A 15,157-nucleotide genomic window follows, 5' to 3' on the forward strand; every position below is an offset into this window, starting at 1 on the left:
GTCACAAAAGGTTTAGAGAAGAGGTTATGAATATGTATATGGCTATATTAAAGAGCCTTGAGGTCTTCGAAGGTCAAGAGCCAGAGAAAGTAGAAAAAGTGTGAAAAATATAGTGACATGTAATGTACTGACAATGCAGAAAATTTAAGATTATTTATGTTTGACTTCTTATTCATCCTAAATATTCATGGATTAGAGTATCAGAAATGAAGACACCCAATAGAACAACTTCGACAAGAATAAAAAAATTGAGTAACTAGGAAGAATGTACAAGTTACACTATCTCAAAATAATTCACCACCTTTTTCCTTGCCATGCACATCAGAAAGGCTGGCGTCTGAGGTACTTTCCATGTCTAGCCCTTTTGAACAATGAGAGGTCGTCTTTACTTCCTTAACAACCTAATAAGAAATGCATTAAATAAGACTGCACATGATAAGAGTAAATTTAAGTATACATTACATATATGTACATATATACATTCGTGTATATGCATACATCGTTGTAAAGTCTAGAAAAACCATCCTTCCAGAAGTGTAGCTCTTGAATAATCTTGAACCCATATTATTCCTTGGGTTGGGTTATAAAAATGAAAAAGGAATCTACACCTCTGTCCCTCACTTTTTTATTATCTATATTCAGTTGACGTGCTCAGCGTGTGGTGAATGCACAACAGAAATATGTTCTTGCACACAGTACCCATAATATGGAAAGCCCAGGTTTTTGCACCGAATATATTTTTTTGGAAAATGCTTCGTTTTAAAATAAAAGGAACATCTGACCTTTCGTCTTTGTGCTAGCATTGACTTGAAACCCGATTCTCCTTTGTCAAAATCTACTTTCAGTTCAGTACATTTAAATTTCTTCAAGGACGATTTGTCTTATTGTCACCTAGCCTGGAGCGCTTATCCATACTTTGACCAATAAAACTGTAGCTCTCTTTATTATAATTAGTCTTTTTCCTTGTCCCTTGTTTAGGTTTTCTAAATTCCTGCTGTGAGTGAGATCATCTGGTATTTTTCTTTTTCTGGCTTATTTCGCTGAGCATGATCCCTTCCAGCGCCATCCATGTTGCTGCAAATTGCATGTGTTTATCTTTTTTGAATGCTGAGTAATATTCCATGGTGTATATGGACCACATCTTTTTGATCCAATCACCTATTTTGGGGCATTTGAGTTGTTTCCAAAGCTTAGCTATTGTAAATAGACCCGGGGGGTGGGGGGAGGGATTAGGGTCAAAATAAGGGGGGTGGGAATTGTATGGGGAATATACCCAAGATGAAAATGCATACAATGTGCAAAAATGAAAAATGATGTAAAAATATATAAAATAAAACAATAAAAGAATAGTTTGAAAACCAAAAAAATAAATAACAAAAACTGTAGCTCTCCATCATGGGAGCAGAATCCATCTTCTGCCTTCCCGACCTCTTCACGATTCCTGGGTTCGGTTCAGAAGGAAGGGTCCCTTTCGCGGCCTCCCCCCGCCCCTGACTCCCTCGCGGTTCCCAGCCTTCTCCTAAGCCCTCTGGTCTGCGTCCAGCGTCGCCAACCACAGCGACTCGAGGAGCCTCCCGGGCGGGCGGGGGGCGCAGGAACCAGGGCAGCGAAGGCCTCCAACCTCGCGGGCTGAAACTGCGAGAGGGCGATTGCGCAAAACCCCCCGCGAGGGCTTCAGTGCTCGGGGAGCCGGGGCCAAGGGCGTGGGCTTTGCCGGCACACTCCGGCCGCCTCCACGTCCATTCTCCAGGCGCTCCCCGCCTCTCCCCACCCTGCGAGGGGCGTTGGTACATTCCCGCTGACTCGGAGAGCTTAAAAAGGGCCGGGAAGGCTGCGCCCTGTAGGTTCGAACCTGATTAGCGTTCGCGGCGCGTTCCCCGCAAGCCCGGGTCCACCTCGCTGCCCGGGCGGGGGGCTCCTGATTTCCCGGCGGGGCTTGCTTCAAGCCGTGACCCTCGAGTCTTGGGGGGTTTGTGTGCGTGCCCCCCTCTAGCTGGCGGCTGGGGTCCTCGCCTCTCGCGCTCCTCCGCTCGCCCAGCCCGTGCGCCCCCGCGCGCGCAGCCAGCTCCGCCAGGGATGGAGCAGACCGAGGTGCTGAAGCCACAGACCCTGGACGATCTGATCCGCATCCTGCACCAGCTCTTCGCCGGCGATGAGGTCAACGTGGAGGAGGTGCAGGCCGTCATGGAAGCTTACGAGAGCGACCACGCCGAGTGGGCCAAGTACGCCAAGTTCGACCAATACAGGTGAGCGCGCGCGGCCTCTGCTTGGATCCCCGGCTCTCTCGAGTCCCCGGGTGGGGTCGGGGAAGGGGGGGAGATTGGGGACAGGGAGACGTCTGGCTCCCGGACAGCGTGCCCACTCTCCCTCGGGTCTGCAGCCCTTGGAGCACCCCCAGTGGTGCGCTTCCTCGCCCCGGCAGCGGGGCTGGCGCTCCGCGCGGTGGGCGCATGGTGAATCCTACTGACCTTGTTTGTGGGCCGCTGGCCGAGACCTGCAGACTCCCGGAGGGGAGCGGAGTTGGCTGCTCTGTTCCGTCTGATCGACCCCTCGGCTTGCAAACCACCACGCCTCCCGCCCCCGGAGCTGTTCCTTCTGCCCCGGAGCGCCCGACTCGGGTGGTGGTGGATGCACCAGACTACCCCGCCCGCAGCCCTGAGGACTGTCTGGCTGCACACAACCGAGGGTGCTCCCGCCGGGCGGCCGTGGGGGCCCTCCCGGGAAAGGGGTGAAGGGGGGCGGGCTCTATTCCCGACGCCTGGGCTCCGGCACTTGGCCCAGGGTCCCCTGCAAGCAGACGGCTGCCAACAGGATTTTTGCAAATCTAAATTAGCGCTTTGCGGTTTGCAGCTGCTGTGTTTCAATTTGTGCTGCTCTGCTCCCAAACCAATTTAAGATCCGGGACTGTAGATTTATTTAAACCCGCTGTCAGGTTCGCGAATTAAAAGCCTGCCTCTCTTTTAGCCCCCAACTAGTCTGATTTCTCTTAACCTTGATTTCGGGAATGCTTGCCGGAGGTGCCTGAGTGGGGTGCCCTGGTAGGTTGGTTGGGTGATTAAGTAAAAGTTAATCGCTGCCAGTCCTCTAGGGCAGAAGGATGAGAGGTTCTTTTCTTCGGAAGGGCAGCTTGCAGTGGCTGCTTGGGTAGATTGGGCTGAGGGTAAGAGAAGGGCCATAGCTGAAAGAGAAAAATAAGGAAAGATTGTTTTTTCTTTGGAGCCAGTTTCTGGTAATCATTTGCCTTAAACATACTCTGTGTTACTCAAGTTTTGTCACAAGAGTTGTTTTAATTATACTTTCTGATTTGAAATTAGTAAGTGAAGCCTGTTTAGAATCCCACTGTCCACTTGCAAATGTCTCTGGGACATTCCTCTCAGTTGATGGCAAGATCCTTCTGCCACTGTGTACAAAGTTGCCAGAGTTGAATTTTCACTTGTGCTAATAGCTCCAGGTAATTGAGGACAGTTATAAGCCAGGTACTCTTCCAATCACTTTATTCAAGTATTAATAATTCATTGACCTCAGAACAGCTCTCTGAAATAGGTACCCTTATCCCTATCTCCACACAAGGAATCATGGGCAAGAAAAAGATTTCCTGCTCAAGATGTGTCTTTTATCAAGAAGTGGCTGCAGGGCTCAAGTTAGCAGGATTGTTCGAGTACCCACAGTCTAAACCTCTACTGAGTTTCCTGCAGCTACATGGTTCCAGTTTTCTGCTCTCCACCATAGGAGATGCAGCCAAATGAGCACACCTTATTCACAAATGTCTGAGGGTTAAGTTGTTAGGAATGGATGCCGTTCTGTGTGGACAGTTGGGAGAGCAGGAGGGAGGGAGACGGCAGAGCTGAAATCAATTTGATAGTGTTTTTGGCTGGAGTAAGTGTCCAAGCACTGTGGAGGATTCTGATTCCTGACCTTGAGCCCGCCTGTGCCAAAGAACAGAGACAGAAGATGTGCCAGTATGCACCACAGAGTAAATTCGCTGAAGAAGCCTGAGAGAAGAAAGAGGGGTGACCTTGGCAGAAACAGGCTTCTGGTACAGGGACAGGTACAGTTAATGGATGTGTGTGCACAGCCCCCTGCTAGGTCACAAAGGGCTTCAAAGCTAAAAATGCTGACATCTCAAAAGCACTGACTAATCAAATCCCTTAGTGATCCTGACCCCTGCTTGGGGAGCTGGGGAGAGGAAAAGCTTGAGAGATTTTGGGTAAAGAGATAACCACAGGAACAAACATTTAGCCCACAAATGGGGTCAACATTCCTTTCTTTTAAAGTGAGTCTAAATGAATGTCCTCATTATCAATTAGGTGATTGACAATTATCAATTGAATGATTAGATGGTGTCAGTAGAGCCTTTTGGACCAATATAACCTTTAAAGTGGTTTTATTTATTTATTTTGACCTGATGGTGTAGTTGAGATTGTGTTGGGTTTTGTTTGTTAATTACTGGTTTTTCTTCTTCTTGCAAACTGTTTAGAATATTCCTTACTTCCCTGAGGTATCCCCCTTTGTTCTGGTACTTAGGTCAACCCCCTCCCTGGTTGTGAAGGACTATTTCTTTATGCTTAACTTTTGAATGTGATTTTGTGTCTGGTTATAGTAAAACCACTGAGAATTTTAAAACAGTTACTTCATGAAACCTTGTTTCTCAAGTTTAACTACAAGGAAGGAACACAACAATAGCAATATTCTTGCAATGCACTTTGCAAATACCTTCTGTGAAAAACTTACTTTTTTTTTTATCAGTTGGAAGCTGTCACAGAGAAGGAATTTGCTTTTTCCTATTTCCTTTTCCATGCTATTTGTTAAAAGTGAGCCATTGTAGATATGGTGGTTCAAAATACAAAAATGTCCAAAGTGAGCTGTGAAAAAATATATTTCATTTGTACTGGATTTCTGATTGAAAACCATATTCAAATTTGCCTAGAGATAAAAATACATCTGCCAACGAATGATATTTTGTGACACTTATTTTACCCAGGGCTGGTTTCATCAACCAAATTCGAACTTCTGAATATATTCTTTACAGGTATACCCGAAATCTTGTGGATCAAGGAAATGGGAAATTCAATCTAATGATCCTATGTTGGGGTGAAGGACATGGCAGGTAATACAGCTGTTTATTCAGTAAATTTTAAAGTTATCTATTTGAGTTTATGAAAAGTTCTAGCTCCATTCTGGCAAATCTTGCAAGTGGAAACAAATCTCATTTTGTAATTATTTGTTAACCATGTCCCTTAATCCTAACAAATTCTAATGAGAATTGGAATCAGGGGTTTAGCTGTATCCCATGTATATATCAAAATTGGCCCCCAAAATGAGTAGTAAATTTGAAGGACATCAGTAACCAGTTTAACCTAACCTCACTTTGTCTTCTATGGAGTTAAACTTTAGATGAATAGTGCTAATATGACCTTTGTGGTTCTTTGAATTGTGTAAACACTAGGACCAAAGACCAAAGCTTCCATATTTAGAGCTAGCAAAGCTACACCCAAGTCCAGAAAAATTCCTTCTGCTTCATGTTAACTGCTTGCTTTCTTTATACAGAAGGTAAGGCAACTTAAACTCATACCAGTGCTTTGAAACTTCAATCTTTTATTTGCCCTTAGTTGACACTTGCCAGTCTTCTTATCCAAATGAGCATTGTTAAATCTTTAAACAACTCCTTATCAGACTTTTGAGACTAGTGACAACAATAATGCAGACCCATTTTTAATGGAAGAGAGGAAGGATAACTTTATGACTTTGGAAAGTTATATCTATAGAATACACTTATTTACATGGATGCAATGGCGTTTTTTTCATTCATCCTCAATATTTTTGAAAACAATTTATATTTTGGGGTAGGACTAGGCTCTGTGGATTTGGGAAAGAAGTTCTCAGGGACTTAATATGGATTAATAGAATTCAGCAGATGAAATAAATGCCAACAATGTGTATAGATTCCTGTCTTTTAATCAACCCTATAGCTAATACTACTTAATATATTTAACTACTAGTCCCTCTATGATTACATTAATGAATCCTTTCTCCAAATCTAATTTACTTTCTTTTACCCACCACTGTTGGGAGGTAATCACAGACTGGATACTGTCAATCTACAAAATGTTAAAATTATACTTTCCAGCAAAATTTTTGGGTGGTAACTTGAATATACATACCTTTTGTTTCCCCAAGAAAGGATAAAAAGAGAAAAAAACGTGGGGAACAGAACACTAAATGTTACGTGATCATGCTGTGAGGCAATTCTTTCAGATAATTATCTTTACCCTTTCTAAAATTTCTCAAATGTAGTTTTATAACAAGTTTCTAGCCCAGCTTAAATGAGCTATTAAAAGCTCTATCTTTTAGAAAATAAATGCTTGAGTTTTTGTTATCAAAGCAGTATTACAGTAGGTTTTAAAAAATTAGCTGCCCTTTTAAGTAAGGGAATGTATCAAACTGTTCCTATGCATCTCTATGAAGACATTTTATTACTTTGCCCTGAACAATGTGGAATGGCAAATTGACATTTAAAAATCCAGTTGAAATGGATTTTGGCCCAGGAGCTGTCAAAGGCAATGGGCAGCTGTCAGGGCTACGCGGACTAGTATTATGTGTCTAGATACTAGAGCATCTACTGAGTTCTGTTGTTGTTTTGCTACATATAGCAGTATCCATGACCATACCGACTCCCACTGCTTTCTGAAGATGCTTCAGGGAAATCTAAAGGAGACATTATTTGCCTGGCCTGACAAAAAATCCATTGAGATGACCAAGAAGTCTGAAAGAGTCTTGAGGGAAAACCAGTGTGCCTACATCAATGGTAACATCTGATATATTTTTCTAAGAGCAATCGTTTTTCCTATTTGAAATGTTGGTTCATACGCGTGCAGTCAAAGTTGGATCATGGAGCCATGATTTCAAATACTTGGGAAATGACCTAGAAGTGGTGGGTTTTGGCTTTTAAGGCTTTAAATCTGGATAGCAGTCACTTATTTAAAACATATGCTTGCAGATTAGCTCTCACTGAAAATTCTCTCACCCGCCAAGTCTTAGGATGCTAAAATTGAATGTGCCTTTACATGAGGCGTCTTCATAAAGGAATGAGGTCTAGTTGGAAAATGTAAAGGCATTTCTGGAAGTAATTGAGAATGCTCGCTAGTCTGGAAGTAATTAAGAATGGCAGTCCTCATACAGCACATTTTCAAGAGTACTCTCAAAGTAAACTTAACAAAGCACGTTTTTCACAGTGATTTATAGATATCTTACAGAAAGAATTCATTCTTTCCTTTAAATGTAATGTGGGAGAGCCAAATGCTTTTCAGGCAGTCGGAGATTAATGTCAATATTCTGAAAAAGAATAGTAACTTTCCAAAAGGCTCCTTAAAGCTTATATGAAGTAATTTTTTTTTCCATTTACAGATGAAATTACCAATACATTGGAAGATTTAAAAACTAGTCCAGGGTCACTCAACTTTTAAGTGACAGCTAAGATTTGATCCCAAGCAATTTAATTCCAAAGTCCTTGCTCTTAATTGGAATACTATCCCACTTAAATAAAACAATGTATTAGAGCTTTATCTGGCAAAGCAGCTCTTTTTTTCTTAAATATTAAAGTCCAATAGTGGCTTTTATACTCTGCCTGAATCTAGTTAGTAGTTTAAGAATGCTAGTCACTTACATAGGGCAGATTTATAGGACTTTCCCCATTCACTTAACACAAAGGTGTAAGTTTCTTGTGTAGCAGGAAACGCTTCTATTTATAAGCTAATTACTCAAGTTACTCAAAAGCTACACATTTTCAGCTTCAATTTTTACAGATGCAGGAGTCAAGGTGGAAATAAATAATGATCAGAGGAAAGATATTTCAAGTATAGGGAAGAGCGTGAATGAAGACACACTCATTACAAAGAATGAAAATTGTTCAGAGATGGTGTAGCTGAGACAAAAATGAAGTTATGGGCTCCCTGGTGGCACAGTGGGTTGAGCGCAGCGCTGTGAAGCTGTCCACAGCCTCTGCAGTGTGGGTTCGATTTCCGGTCGGCCAGGGAGATTCCCACATGGCGCAGCAGACCCTTCCTCTCTCTCCACCCTTGGGCGCTTCTGGCCTGTAAATAAATAAATCTTCAAAAAGAAAGAAAGTATGGGACAGGAGTAGTGGGAGAGCAAAACCTCCAGGGCCTGTTTAAGTTTAGAACTTGCTTTGGTCAACAGAATTTTACTTGGGAATATCTTGATCAAATGTTGTTTGGTAGCAGTATGTGAAATAGGATGGAGGAAGAGAGAATTGAGGCAAAGAGGCCAGTTACCTTTTGTAATAGGCAAAAGGTCATAGATAAATGATCTGTACCAAATTGGCATCTATAAGTATCCCCAGGAAAAGTCCAATATTCTGTGACAATAATACACACCAGGGACAAAAACGAAAGGAGGCAAAAAGGAAAACACAGTAATAAATTTGGAATTATTAACAATGGAAATCAGATATGAGCCTCGGGATTTTCTCTAAAGGATGGGTGACTTATTTTTGTGGGGTTTTTGTTTGCATTATATGGTACATACAACTGCAATTGGAAAAACAAGTATTTATTTGTATAAAGAGTATTTGACCCTTAGGAATGTTGAACATTTTTTGTTCAAATTGGTGATTGAGTATATCATAAAAGCCATAAACTGGAATCGAAGAGTTGACAGATCTGAGAATTAGACCTCAATTTTAGAAACAGGAAAACTGAAGATCCTGAAATTTGTGGCTCGTTCAAAGATGGTCTTGTTAGTCACTCTGGCTAGGAGTAGAACTTAAGTCTGCATCTAGGCTTTGTTATTGTTGTTCTTTTTTTTTTTTCTTTTAAAGATTTTGGTTTTTTATGCATATGAGAACTGGGGTACAGTCCAGAGGTTTGGGTTGGGAGTGAGAAGATTCACCAGAGACAGAGAAGGGAAGCAGAACAGGCAGATTGACCGAAGTACACTGCTGAGAGGAACAGCGGGCGAGTTAGGAGAGGTCTGCTACGCTATGTGGGTAGCTCCCTGGCCGGGATCGAACTCATGCTGCAGTGGCTGCTGATAGCTTCATGGGTTGCATCTTAACCCCTTGCACTATGAGGGAGGCCCCAGTTTTGTTCTTCTTTATGGTGAAGCCAGACCACAAAGCATAAGGCCAAGTCAGGTACCTGCATTAATTATACTCATGACACTGAATTCTTTTCTTAATTAATCCTCAAACTCATGACTGTATAAATTTCTTCCCAATATTTAAAAGTTTTATTGTTTTCTATCTTTTGTTCACTTTAACCTTCTTGAGGACCTCTTCCCCCAACCTGAGCCCTTTTTCAGTATGGACTGGCTGGCCTCTGGACCACGGCTCAGCTGTCATCTCAGGACCCCTCTCATGCCCTTCCGGTTCTCCCTTTGCCTGTGCCAGTCACATTTCCTGATCTCCTGTTTGCTTTGTTCTTGATCCATGTCCTTGTTCTGGTGGAGCATAGCCTACATTTGCTCCATGAGAAAGTGTTCAGGGAGAGTGAGTCTTTGAGTATTTATGTCTGAAAATCTGTATTCACCCCTTGTAATATGGATGGTAATTTCGCTGGATATGGAATTAAGATCTGAAACTAATCTTGAAGAATTATGAAGGTTGTCCTTGTCTTCTAGATTCTATTCTTGTTGAAAGTCTGATGCCATTCTGAGTCTTTTGTTTTTGTTTTTTTATGTCTTGTTTCTTAACTTTCGGGGGTTTTAGAGGATTTTTTTAAGAATTTTTTTCAAAGATTTGTTTGTTTATACAAGAACTGGGGTACAGGCTGGAGGCACGGGAGGATAAGAGAATTCCCTCAACTAAGAAAATACTCTCAGGTAATTCTTTGATTAATTTTTGGACCTGCAGTTGAAACATCTGTTGCTCAGATATTAAACCTCTTGAACTAATCTCTGATTTTTTTTCTTTCCTATTTTCTATCTTTGTCAATTTGTCCTTTGGATTTTCCTCAGCTTTTTCTTCTTCTTCTTTTTTTTTTTAAAGATTTATTTATTTATTTATACAAGCACTGGGTACAGTCAGAAGCGTGGGAGGGTGAGAGAATTCACCAGAGTCAGAGCAGGATGCAGAACAGGCAGAAGGACAGAAGTACACTGCTGAGGGGAGTAGCGGGTGGCAGGAGAGGTCTGCACGCCATGTGGGACCCTCACTGGCGGCTGCTGATCAAACCAGTACTGCAGAGGCTGTGAGCAGCTTCGCAGCCCAGCGCTCAACCGCTGCGCCACAAGGGGAGGTACAGGTTTTTCTTCTTACTCTTCTGTTCAGGTTTTTGTTCCCATCACCTTTTTATTTCCAAAAGCTCATTTTATCCTGTGACCCTTTTGGTAGTATTTTATCTCTCTGAAGATATTAATAATTTTTCTTTTATCACCTTCTCCTGAGTAGCGTCTGTTTCAAGTTTTGTTGTGGTTTTTTTTTTTGTGTGTGTGTGTGGTTTTTTTTTTTAGGTTGCTTTTCCATGTTAGAAGCTTTGCTCTAAATTCTGGTGGTCTTGACTGTTTGCTAATATTTAAAAAACAAGGACAGGGTCCTCCCGGTGATGCAGCAGTTGAGCGCTGGATTGCGAGGCTGCCTGCAGCCTCTGCAGTGCCGGTTCGATCCCCGGCTGCCAGGCGAGGGTCGCACATGGCGCGCAGACCTCTCCTGCCGTGCTGCTCCCCTCAGCAGTGTACTTTGTCAGTCTGCCTGGTCTGTTCCCTGCTCTGGCTCTGGTGAATCCTCTCACCCTCCCGCGCTTCTGACTGTACCCAGTGCTTGTATAAATAAATAAATAAATCTTTGAAAAAAATAAAAAAAAAACCAGGGACAAAAAAGTTAATTGGTAGCTCTGAACATGTGGCTGGTGTTTGTGAACTGGATTTCACCTGGGATAAGCTGCTAGAGTTTTTTCCTTGTGGAAGAGCCAATGACAGTATCTGGGGGACTCTTCTTGTGGGCCCATCAGATTCTGGGTCAAGTTGCTTTCTATCTCCAGCCAGGAGAAAAGAAAGAGAAAATCCTGTTGGGCAGCATTCTGGCAGCTAGCTAGTGAAGAAAGGGGAGATCTTAATCACTCATTGTGTAAATTTTCTTTTTTTTTAACCTGGTGTCCACCAGTCCTAAATTCATTAGTCTTTCTAAATATTAGATCTCAGCCTAGAGGGTAGGAGAAGGGACAGAAAAGTGGTCAAGAGATTTGAGACTCTTCTAAAATAGACTGTCAACGAGTTCTTGGGTTTTTTCCCTTCACCTTCACACCTATTTCCTGTACTGCCAATTCCCAAGCTGTCTGGGACTCTTGAGATACTGATCAAGGCTGTCGCCATTGGTGGCTCAGGGGTTAGCTCTTTCTCTCTGCAAAACTGTAACAGGGTGGTCCCCAGGACTCTCCCTGCCCTGTAACAAAACCATCCATCTATTGTGTACCTTTGAAATGTTTCTTAATCTGTTCTCTTTTCCAATTTTCTTTGCATTGTACATTTGTCTTTTTTGTCCTCTTACTGTCATCATAGGGGGTTTGAGGAAAGAGCTCAGGCCATGACACTATCTTTAAGGGAACTTCAATGCTAACTAATTTCTGTTAACTCCATATGACACGATGTTTATCTCCAGCTTTCTCCTCTCTTGGATATCATTTAGATTCCATTGGTTTACACCGAGTAGAGAATATTAGCCACACAGAACCTGCTGTGAGTCTTCACTTATACAGCCCACCTTTTGACACGTGCCATGCCTTTGATCAAAGAACAGGACATAAAAATAAAGTCACCATGACATTCCACAGCAAATTTGGAATGAGAACTCCATTTGTAAGTATAATTTCTTCTCCTGGGTTTAAATGTCTCCTAGGTTTAATTGGGGCTGACAACTTTACATTATATGCATTGCTTATTTTGTCCTAAATACTATTTGAATGTCGTGTCATTGAAAAATGAGATGAACCTTAACTTGGAGGGAAAGACCCAGTATATCCTAATTTTTTTCTTTAACTTTGGAGACCATGTTTTCAATTTATATTTTTAAAAAAATCTGAAAGTGGATGCCAAGAATTCTTTATTGAGAAACTTCAAAATGTATGCTCATTCCTAAAGAGAATTTTTTCTCTTTAATTATTAAAAAGAGTGAAAACTATATTATTTGATGTGTTGGCTACTGCTAGGACAATATTCACACATCTCATTTGCTGGGACCACACAAATTACTGGCTTCATCTACCTTTGCAAAGCTGAGACCCTTTTTGGTGAGATAATCATAGAAAGTTGCCTGTTTGGATGACCAAGTTGCTTTTTCTTTGAAAAGTCATCTATTTACACCACAAAGAAGTGAGAGTAGCCTATAATAACATGCTCTCCTTTGAGGAACAAGTGTTCCCACCTAAAATGAACAGGCTACATTAATCTGCTATGGTGGTCTTCTATTTCTGATTAAATAAATTGACCGTTTAGGGGAGTGGACTTAGTAATTGCAATGTCTGAAGATAGACAGTGCATGAAAACAAGCCTCATGAATTTTAGAAAAGTACAGTCTTTGAGCGAAGGCAAGATAGAATTCTTTGAAGTTAGTGCCTTGAATTCTTCTGTGCATTCTGATCCCCAGGAGATATTCTTATCACAGGAACAAGACTCTAGGGCTCCATTGTCCATAGCTGAGTTTTCATACCCTGCTAGGAAACAGGACTAGTAAGAACTGACAGCAGAGACTTGAATAAATGTTCTCACACAGCTTTCTCTCCTTCTTCCTTACAGACAACTTCGGGGTCACTGGAGAACAATTAAGGAGCGCCAAACACGCTAAGGTTTTAAAGTCCGCTGAAAGTTTTGCCCTGGTCAAGAAAGCCTCCCATCATTTGCTGTCCAGTAATATACTTTAAAGTGTCAGTTCTTAGATCAGTTATAAGGCAAATGCTAGTCATAAGGCACTAAGTAAGCCAATAGTTCCCAGAGCTACTGCAAGAGAAAAATCCCAGTAAGGAAGAGAGGGGAAAGGCTTGTGATTTTAAAGGCCAAATCAAGTGCTTTCCTGGTTTTATACTTTAAATCTGTTGGAAGCATACTGGGAATGTCGAGAAAGGTATGATAGCTTTTGGGAAACACTTTGGTCTCTGAACTATCATTAGCAATAAATAAGCCCAGGCCTCACAGACATCTAGTGCCTGCCTTCTATCGTGGAGGACTAAATGTAGATGTCTTTAATATGCTTTGTATCTTCTTACTAGTGGAACAGACTTTTTTCAATCTGTGGATTTTATTTTTTCAATCTTATTTTACAAATTCCTCTTCTATAAAGAATAGGCTATTGTAGATAGAGAAACTTTAGGTACTTTGCCATTTGGCAATGCAATGAAGGGCAGAGAATTTAGAACAATACATGTACCCAAACCCATAAGAAGCGAAAAACACAAAATCTTGTCTAAGGTATCCAGGGATCATATTTGAGGACTTTGTACTGCTAGTGATATTCCCAAATAATTTTAATAAAACTGGATTTGAACACAGTTTGGCGTTGTCTTTCTGTTTAACATGTTTCAAGTTTAATCTAATTCATAATTTCCCGTACTTGTGTAGACTACCAAAAGCACTGCAAAAGATGTTTTTATGGTGTAAGAATATGAGAGGGTCAAAAACATGTGTGTCTTTGGCCTCCCTGGTGGCGCAGCGGTTGAGGGCTGGGTTGTGAGGCTGCCCGCAGCCTCTGCAGCACCAGTTCAATCTCTGGCCACCGGTCAAAGGTCCCACATGGTGCGCAGACCTCTCCTGCCACACGCTGCTCCCCTCAGCAGTGTATCGTCAGTCTGCCTGTTTTGTTCCCCGCTCTGGCTCTGGTGAATTCTCTCACCCTTCTGCACTTCTGACTGTACCCAGTGCTTGTATAAATAAATAAATAAATATTTGAAAAAAAAAAAAATGCCTGTCTTGGCTGTCTTTCCTGCCTGAGCTCCATGATGGGTACTGTTCTCAGATGCCCATCAGCATGAATGAGGTTGCTGGCTGTCTTTTCGAGGAGCTCAGCACTGATGTGGGGTGTTCTGAGGTGTCTGCACGCACCACAAGGGCTCAAATGTATTTTGTGAAGGATAATGACCAGGGAGTGTTGGAATTGATTTGGCCACGTAAGGGTGAAGAGATGTAGAAGAAGGTAAGGACCTGAGACTCTAGAGGAATGAGCCCCCTCAGTGAGGAGCCAGTGGGGGACCGCCAGCTCTGCCTTCCTGCCTTACCACTCACCTCCTCCTGTTTCACCAAAGCTGTAGCTTCTGCATTTGCTCTTCCCTCTGCCTTGATGCCTCCTCTCCTAGCATTGCTGGCACTTCTTGCCCTTAGGATGTCAACACAAACACCATCTCCAACTACCTTATCTAAAAGCCAAATCCTTCCACCCAATGTCCTGAGGATTTGAAATGCATAGTGTTTCCCTTTTTTACCCTTTCTAAATATAACAGGATGTGAGCCCTGTGTGAGGGTAGATGCAAAGTTTCATTTACTGCTGCATCCAAGCACTTCCACTGTCCCTGACCCACAGAGGTATTCTGTGAATATTTATGCAATGAAGTGAGACTCTGCTCTCCTTATGTAAAAATTTTCTATTTACATATCGTGATGCTATCTATGGTCTTTCAGTGTGTTACCAAATCAGGTATTCCATGTGATTTTTATTAATGATGGAGATACAAGGATCGTATTTTAAGCCCCAGCTTTCCTTGGGAAGGTCTGTGCAAGAGACTTGGCTAGCTGATGAATAAAATCTACATGTGCTTCATGGGAGGGCACAGCATTAAGCATCTCTTTTAGCATTGAGACTGTGCCTTCTTAAATTTTTCTTCAGAGCCTCCTTGGTGGCACAGAGGTTAAAGTCTCAGTGCTATCAAGCTATGGCCAGCCACTGCTGCATGAGTTTAATTCCAGGGCAGGGAGCTGACCCATATGGTGCAACAGACCTCTCCTGTCTCACCTGCTGCTCCCCTCAGCAGTGTATTGCAGTGGATTCTCCTGTTCTGCTCCCCACTCTGTCTCTGGTGAATCCTTACCCACTGCATGTCTGACCTACACCCCGGCTCTAGTATGCATAAATAAATAAAAAGAAATAAATCTAAAATAAATAAATTTTTCTTCAGCTCAAATCTTGATTCTGAAGAACTCTCCGGAAAGGCTACTAGCACAA

The 15,157-nt window shown here is 42.2% G+C and overlaps 1 protein-coding gene across 2 annotated transcripts; it reads left to right on the forward strand.

Moving 5' to 3' along the window:
* The first annotated feature begins 1,740 nt into the window (after positions 1-1,740).
* On the forward strand, positions 1,741-13,860 carry CDO1 (cysteine dioxygenase type 1). Of its 2 annotated transcripts, none has more exons than XM_037509490.2 (5): positions 1,741-2,246; positions 5,030-5,107; positions 6,651-6,805; positions 11,639-11,808; positions 12,745-13,860. In XM_037509490.2, the coding sequence occupies exons 1-5, from the start codon at positions 2,077-2,079 to the stop codon at positions 12,772-12,774; spliced, it is 603 nt and encodes a 200-aa protein (XP_037365387.1). In that variant the 5' UTR covers positions 1,741-2,076; the 3' UTR covers positions 12,775-13,860. The 2 variants fall into 2 exon arrangements, with proteins under 2 accessions (XP_037365387.1, XP_054550487.1); XM_054694512.1 differs by lacking the exon at positions 1,741-2,246 and adding an exon at positions 4,148-4,273.
* Positions 13,861-15,157: the final 1,297 nt, after the last annotated feature.

Source organism: Talpa occidentalis, unplaced genomic scaffold (genome assembly GCF_014898055.3).
Source record: "Talpa occidentalis isolate TD23 unplaced genomic scaffold, MPIMG_talOcc4v2.1 talOcc4.13, whole genome shotgun sequence".
NCBI lineage: Eukaryota > Metazoa > Chordata > Mammalia > Eulipotyphla > Talpidae > Talpa > Talpa occidentalis.